The sequence below is a fragment of the Watersipora subatra genome, chromosome 9 (assembly GCF_963576615.1).
Source record: "Watersipora subatra chromosome 9, tzWatSuba1.1, whole genome shotgun sequence".
Classification (NCBI taxonomy): domain Eukaryota; kingdom Metazoa; phylum Bryozoa; class Gymnolaemata; order Cheilostomatida; family Watersiporidae; genus Watersipora; species Watersipora subatra.
This window is the reverse complement of record NC_088716.1, coordinates 44,061,009-44,069,593: the sequence shown is the minus strand read 5'-3', so window position 1 is coordinate 44,069,593 and position 8,585 is coordinate 44,061,009. Positions and strand designations below refer to the sequence as shown.

Here is an 8,585-nt window from a genome sequence, read left to right as displayed (position 1 = left end):
TGAGTAATAATATATTCAAAGTCATTCTGAAAGCCAATTTTGAAATTACTAATTCTTTTGATTTGATTTTACATAAATTAATTCAAAATGAAGCAACTATAAATTCTTTTGATCTTTGACCTGAACAAGTATGTATTTTAGAGAGCTTTAGACTAGTTTTTGAGAGAATCCGGTCACATGAGATGGTTATCAGGAGAGCCTAAGTCGTGCAAGTAAGAGATCAGTCATCATACTTTATTAAATAAAAACTGAACAAGAAGAAATGGTGATGAGATGCCAGGTGGTTTACTGAAAATTATAGAGTTTGCTTCTCTGATGTCAACATTTTGTCCATGGAAAATTGGGTTTAAATAACTCATTATTCAGAGCAAAAACGAAGTTTCCTGCAAACAAAATTCTTGTTTATTAATTTTAAGACATTTTAGGTAAAAGTAAATTAAGAGTATTTAGCAACTAAGCTTGACATAAGCTCTATTCCAAGCCAAAATCCAGTTGAAGTAAACCTACTTCAACTGGATTGGTAATGTTTGTTAAATTTCAGAGTTGAAGGTCGTGTTAGACTTGTTTTCGTTTGATAGTTCTTCGTGACTGTATAAGTTGCTTTATTCAGATTTATAGTAATTTTTCTATTACATGAGTTCTTTCTTGATTTTAGTTTTTTTTCTTTTTTGTACCAACAACGTTGTCATCACAGGCTATCCTACCTTTTACTATTCTATGCTCCATCATCATTACTGTTTTTCCCTTCATGTCTTGTTTGTGCTTATTCACAGGGCCAAGAATATATGTACCGTGTGGTGTAGACTTGCATTTTATTAGATATACAAAACATTATACATGCCTGTTCTACCTCAGAATGCAACAACAACAAGAATGATTGCGCAACCGAGTAAAGTTTACTCGTAAAGGAACATCTGTTGGAAAGTTCAAGAGTCTTTGCCTTTCTATCGTACCCTATCATATCTATAATTTGCTGTACCACATCATCCCTACTTTCCTTCAAAGCCATTTCTTATCTGTAAACCCCAATACTTTTCTATCTTTTTTTCCTTTCTTATGTATCATAAGTTTGAAAAAAACTTGAAATAGTTATTTTATGTTATATGAGTTTTTAACTGTAAACAAAATAATGTTCCTGATGTTTCTTCGATATTCTAGAGCTTGAAGGCCATATGCTTTTTGGTAGCCTCTTTCGTCATTCCTTGTTATGTGTCTTCTGCAGACTGGTCTACTCCAGTCTGATATTTCCTTGTCCTCTTGATAAGCCTTTTGATTGTCTCATCTCCAGTAGTTCTATCTACCTAACATAGTAGTTGACAAACAGAGCTTAATTATTTTCCTCATACTAGCCATACTCGTGAGCCAGGGCCTATCTGGTAATTCTGTCTGAGGGAAAAACTCTGCATTTTTCTGAATTTGATGCATTTAGAATATTCTTCCACCATATGATCTGTTTCCTTTAGGTTGATCCTCATACCAAATCCTAGCAACTACTACATGTTTTTACCATACCCTAATGACCTGCATGTAATCGAGTCAAAATCTTTTTACTCATAGCTATCGGACTCAACAATCTATAGTTCATCATGACCTAACTATCCTTTTCACCTAGTACCTCAGCGAAAAAGGAAGTTTGTCTTTCATCTTTCATATGTTTTATGACCTTCATATTACAAACCATGGGAACAGTTAGAAGGCGAGTTTCTGAACACCTTCACTAGGAAGAATGCTTACATGGCCAAGCTTCCATTGCACAGTTTTAACTACTGTAATAAAAAGGGTTGACAATATTTATGACACAGGGTGCCCACCCTTGTCATTGCAGAACAGAGCTTTTGAGATAGAAATGGCGGCCCTGAGGAGAGCCAAGATGGGAGAGGAGAGTGAATAAAATGACTATCTGTTAGTACTCGTATTTATAGGCTGCTAGCGTGCGTAATAGAGTCGGTGATGCGTTCTCGGGATTTGTCGCGGTTTATTCAAATTTGAAAAGTTAATTATAATGCGCTCGCTTAGCACAGATCAGTTGTAGTACAGCAAATTTTTATGTTAACCATTTATTACCATACTGTTTTAAGACTTGCGTGTTACTAAATAAATACTCAAAAAATTGTTAATACTCGTATTACATGATTAGTCAGTGACAAATATTATCATTTTTGTGTTCGAAATATTTTATTATGGCAACAGTTGACCTAATTAGTGTGCAGCTAATAAACTGGATTTCTCTCTTAGTTTGCTATATAACCTTTCAGTTTTGTCATTACTGGGTGTGGTACTGATTTGCACTGTGAGTTATAGTACTAATAAAGATAGTGCATTCTTTAACTATAGCTCTGGTTAATTTTCCAAGGGAAGTAGAGTATTATATTCTTGTCACTGTTTCTGACTTTAGCATTGTGATACCCGCCAGCGTACCATAGCTGCATTCACTATAAGTGCTATTGACCGAACATCAAGAATTGGCTTACCAAGGTGTAAAAGTTGGGAGAAGGCGCCTACGAGTCTGTTTATTGGCTTGCTATTGAGTCTGTCTATCGGCTCGCTATCGAGTCTGTCTATCGGCTCGCCTTCGGTTTGAGAGTTGCCTAACCTTGCCTAGTGGGGTTTACTTCACCACCCTTTATAGGATTGAATTTGGGCTAGCAGATACATAACGTAGAGCATTGGAGAAGAGAAGTCAAACTTGGTGAAGTCATGCTACTTTGGCCATGACACGTTCCTCACTGGTTGTGCAGTCAGTCAGTTTTTGATCACTGGTCATTAGAGGAGGTAACTTCAACTAATTAGAACCTAAACAAGAGGCATCTGTGTGTCGACATCTCATAAGTGTGGTAATCCTCAAAGACTACTGAGGACCTCTAATTTAGTGTACAAATTATTGGCATATTGCTGTATGATATCACTAAGGCAAATACTATTCCTGTATATTGAGGAAAGAACGACGATGTCGGAGACATTTTGTAGGACATTTTTATATTCATATATTTTCACACTTTGTCAGCCTGGACACTGTGGAGGATGTATTTATTCACTATTCAGCTACTCAACAATTCATACTGACCTTTATGTGAGGCACTGAGAGACACACTTGTTTATATCTATATGCATATATCTCAAGTTTTGTCTGTGTTTCTGTGTTGTCCAGTTATACTATTGAATTCTTGGAATAAACAATCCGTATCACAGAAGATTTGATCTCAGACCCTTTCGTTCACTAGTCCAATCCCTTATCAATCAAGCCACACAATTTTTATGGATTCATTAGGCGATATATGTCATTATATGGGTGCAAATACACAACCGCTCTTCATGGCATTACGTCGTAACATCATGGAGAGCGATTAATTAAGTAGTTAGCTCTTATTAATGAGCTTACTCAAGTTAACCATTGGCAATGTGCCAGGCTAATGGTAAGTGGTAGGCAACTACATTACCACTTATTGTCTATAAGCAGATTTTTAGTACCCGTTCAACATCGGGCATTCCACTAGTCACTATAGATTCTTGAAACAACTTTTTTATGCCTGATACCACCAGTATCCATCGCATTACAATTGTAATTCTTGCTCTAAACTGTAGTTGTTTGATATTGTTATAACTGAAATAAAGCTCAGGATATAAATATGTATATTTAAACTATGAACTCTTTTTTACACCACACCATGCACCACAGCTTAGCAAAAAATTACCATCAACTATCACAGTTCCATTTTTTGAAAAAGGTATGATAATTTAAATCACATTATTATTGCCTGATTCATAGCAGTAGATGGGAAAGTCTAACATATTATACCAATTGAAAGGAATAAAGATGAGCTTAAAAGAAACAGTTGTTTAGGCATAGATAGTTGGCTGCAAACCAAACATAACTTCTTATGCAAAATCAGCAAGAACACTTTACAAATTCATGTTGACATAAAAACAAACTGTTCATTTGATGATGATATATTGTACATAAATTTGAAATATCTCAACACTGACAACATACATGAATGACCTCCTTACGTATACAAAACGAAAACCAGCCCTGCACCAGATACGGCTATTGCGTCTAGAGCATAAGCAACCAGGTAGTTCATATCATAATATAGTGAAACTCAGTTATTGCTGATGGAGCTTATGGAATAGAGATACACATATCTTTAATAAAATGTGACAACAAAGATTAGGGAAAGTGAATAGAAAGCAGCTTGTATGGAACCAGCTGAATTTGCGTCAGCTTCTCCTTCTTTACTGTAGCATTTGCGTTGCTCTTTTCTCTCCATCTCAGGGTAGCCATCTCTGTTTATTAAGCTGTGCATTCCCTGTCACAGGCAAATCATCATTTGATATTGTTTTACTGCATTATATTGCATTATTGCATAGACATTAGTATTATCGTATCATTCTTTATTATATTACTATGTTATACAGTCTTATATTTTATCTTATTATATTATTTAAAAAAAGAGTATTTTACAACATTTTGTATAATCTTATTTTATAATTAGTTATTTTAATTTTTAACTATATTTTTTTATATTGCATTGTACTTTATTATATAATATATTATAATATTACAACTCATTATATTGATCTAAATTACATTATAACTTACTTAACTAAATTTACTGTATCATATTAGAGTTTATTATATTGTATTACACAAGGATACAAGATATTACATTCTATCATACTTTGACATATTCTTGTAGATTATATAACAGTAAGCAATACGTAATTTACTTTTATATTGCATGCTGTTGTCTTATTATGTTATATCTTATTAAAGTACATTATGTTATCTCATGCTACATGTTATTACGTCATATCATGTTATACTAGTACGCTGGCAGTCCCGCACGCTGTGAGAGATCATCAGGTGTTATAAGTCTATGTACAATTATTCCTCGAATTATTCCTCATGTTGGTGTGGAAGCCAAGATATAGAACAGACAATCAGAAAAGGTGAAAATACTCGCATCATTCAATACAGTATGTACATTATTCCCTTGATGTGGTTCTAACAAGTGTGAAGGTTGTTTTAATAACCTTTTTCTGACTTCATGGTGGCTAGTCAAAAGTTGCCATGGCTATGAAAACATCTAACTGTTAAAGACTTGTGAAAAATGTTTAACGAAAATAACATTAATTTTCTGGAAAGTTCAAATTGGATCGTAAGATTTCGACTGCAAATTGGTTCTCCGAAGCTGACTTAGAAGCTCCAGAACTTTAAGTAGACTCAAATGCACTGGAACTTGAAGTTGTGAGCTTGAAATAATGACTTGACTGTGAAACGATCAGCAGTTTACTTGCTGGTACACTGGCTGTCTCGTATGCTGTGGGAGATCATCATGTGTAATAAGTATGTGTACAATTATTCTATGGTGCAGCAAGGTGATTGAGTAGAGCGGTTGGTAGCGAGCTTGGCTGGGAATCCACATATCCAGGTTCAATCCTGTGTGTGGCAATATTTGTTTCTATTGCTCCGAGTGTGGCATCAGATGGACAGGCACAGCTCTTATTATAGTAAAGATTGCTTTTGATTATGTTGTATATTATTATTATATTCCTATTGGCAAAGTTGTTTTCTATATGAATTTTTTAATTTAGAGTATATGAACCAAGAAAATGAAGGGGGTCAGGTTTAAATTACTAATGGTTTCCTTTTTATGACAAAATTTCTATTCTGAATTAAATGCTGGGATCTCTTATAAACAGCCATAATTCAGATCTGTTTTAGCTCTTCTACTGTTTTATAATTTGACCTTATGTTGTTATAATAAGATAACACAGTGCGTTACAGAGCCCCATTGTATTATGTAGTATTACAGAGTAGGGATGTAGCTTAAATAAGGCTGCATGTTACAGAGCATTGTATATAAGGTAAAATCATTATAGAACACCATTTTCAGTGAGCTAAGGCTATGCTTTACAGAACTTTGTGTTACCAAACAGGGGCTATGTAGTAAAAATAACTATTATTACATACCAAATCAAGGCTAGGCATGGTAACCAAGGTAACTATAATAGCATCATTAATTCTTGATTAAATTAACTCAACTTCCTGTCTAATAACTGTAGTTATTCAGTTTTTGGCACTGGCTAAGGACAATGCCTGACATTCCTTTTATTTGCCTGAATATCTGATTCAATTATACCAAACTCTATCACTAATATAAACATAGCCTATCTATTTTCTATAGAAACATAATAATAATTATTAAGAGCAGATCTATTAAGAACCATTTAATATATACAATACATAGTACCATATAATATATACAAACCATACAATATATATAGTACAAATATATTGTAGTGAAAAACATTACCAGTGGTAATACAGCATGGAAAACAAGTTGGTGTGAGAAACTAATATAGAAGCATGAAATCTCTAAATACATGTATAGCATATAGTCTGATGTCACCACATGTTAATCTTTATGGACAAGGTTATTTTTACCAAAAATTACAATCTTACCTCATAAGGTATGTAATTTTCCCGGTAGCAGAATGAAAAGTGTGGCGTTTTGTCGAAGCCATTCTGAAGGACAGCCACAGTGTCTTTAGTCCAATCAGAGACTTGATCGATAGCAAATATGGTGTTTTCGCTATAGAATATATAGATATAACATTAAAAGTAAGTTGTTACTAAGGCTGGGCATAAATGAGGAATAAATTACCTTTATGGATAGATATATATTAAATATTTCATTATTTGGAAATATAATAAAATATGCTTATTATATTACAAAATATAATTATGTTACCTTAGAATATAATATAATAAAATGTGTTATATTATAAAGATAGCATATTATATTCAGAACAAAATATAAATATAATATAACAAATATAAACATAATATTATGGTATATAATTTAAGTTATGATATAATAAAATATATTATGAATATGATATTTTTCTAACATAATATTGATATAATATAATTAATATATACAATAAAAGTATAATTAGTTAAAAATAACCAAGGTATACAATATTTAGCATTTCACAGCTACATTAATTAAAAAGATAAAGCAGCTGCATGTTTTCATGGTTACTAATTGTTTGATAATTGTTATGAAGTATTCAAACATCTTTGATGTAGGATTTATAATATACTAACAAAATCATGGAAAGCGCCTGAGAGAACAATAAGATTAAGATATGGAAATATGAATCCACACCCTCAAATGTTGAAATGGTAACAGACAAATAACAGAACAGAACAGATAACAGGTAGCTTTATTCATATGACAGCCGAAAGCCAGGCGATGCTTGGAATTTCTTTCACATTTAACTAGATAGTCTGCAGGTGGGTGTTCAAGAGACTGGTTCTTAGGAACCAAATGGAGCTTTGAAATCAAATATAAATAGTGACCTGGCCGGAAGGCACAAAGCACATGCGTGTGAAGTTTTCTTGAAATCCGTTAAAAATGTGGAAACACAGAGCGTTGACACAGACTAACAGATGGACTAACAAATGGACTAACAGACGGACTAACAGACGGACTAACAGACGGACTCACAGACGGACTCACAGACGGACTAACAAATGGACTAACAGATGGATTAACAGACAGACTAATGGACTGATTAACAGATGGACTAACAGACAGACTAACAAACGCAGACTAACAGACTGACTAAGAGACGTACTAACAGATGGACTCACAGACAAACACACAATTTTAACTTACGTTGAAGCATTTACAGAGAGTTCAGCATAAACAGGATCAGTTGGATCATTATACAGGCGAGGAGATGATGAACATGTTGTTAAATTCTGCCTTGGGTAGTAGAAGATGTAAGCAAAGCACATTTCTTCTTTTGTACCTGCTCCTCCCTGGAATCAAGTATACAATTTTTAGCATGTAACAGCTACATTTTTTGCAATCAATACACTGTTACCACCTACTACTGCAACTGGCCATGTCTCCAGTTGTCAAGGTTCTCTGGCCACTAGACTCGGACATGTCCAGCCAAAATACCAACCAATGTTTGTACAACAAACACAGGTTGCACAGACATCGGTTTACATAGAGTTTAATGGCATAGATTATATTTTGTATTTATTCATTATTGTTAGAATTCAGTGACCAAAAAAACACACAGCCTGTAGTTTTTAAAAAACACACACAGCCTGTAGTTTCTTAAAAACACACACAGCCTGTAGTTTTTAAAAACACACACAGCCTGTAGTTTTTAAAAAACACCCACAGCCTGTAGTTTTAAAAAAACACACACAGCCTGTAGTTTTAAAAAAACACACACAGCCTGTAGTTTTAAAAAAACACACACAGCCTGTAGTTTTAAAAAAACACACACAACCTGTAGTTTTAAAAAAACACACACAGCCTGTAGTTTCTTAAAAACACACACAGCCTGTAGTTTTTAAAAACACACACAGCCTGTAGTTTTTAAAAAACACACAGCCTCTGCGTATAGTATACTAAGCAAGTATCATAGTTGATCTTTGAGGGATTTCTCTTAAACTTTAAAGATCAAATTTTCTGTCATAAAACAAAGAAGAAATTTCAATAATGCAAAATAAACCCATTTGGGAATCAAAATTTGCTTTACTCCTGTTGTAACAG

General features: G+C 33.7%; 1 protein-coding gene across 1 annotated transcript; it reads right to left on the bottom strand.

Moving 5' to 3' along the window:
* Positions 1 to 4,099: 4,099 nt before the first annotated feature.
* Positions 4,100 to 7,817, bottom strand: LOC137403597 (uncharacterized). The gene is made up of 3 exons (XM_068089563.1): positions 7,689 to 7,817; positions 6,467 to 6,596; positions 4,100 to 4,307 (listed from the first exon to the last, which is right to left on the bottom strand). The coding sequence occupies exons 1-3, from the start codon at positions 7,808 to 7,810 to the stop codon at positions 4,146 to 4,148; spliced, it is 414 nt and encodes a 137-aa protein (XP_067945664.1). The 5' UTR covers positions 7,811 to 7,817; the 3' UTR covers positions 4,100 to 4,145.
* Positions 7,818 to 8,585: the final 768 nt, after the last annotated feature.

Coding starts and splice junctions, on each gene's coding strand:
- LOC137403597 (XM_068089563.1), bottom strand. CDS start 7,810: ATGTGCTTTGCTTACATCTTCTACTACCCAAGGCAGAATTTAACAACA. Junction 6,597..7,688: donor CTCTCTGTAAATGCTTCAAC/GTAAGTTAAAAT, acceptor TATATTCTATAG/CGAAAACACCATATTTGCTA. Junction 4,308..6,466: donor AAAATTACATACCTTATGAG/GTAAGATTGTAA, acceptor TGCCTGTGACAG/GGAATGCACAGCTTAATAAA.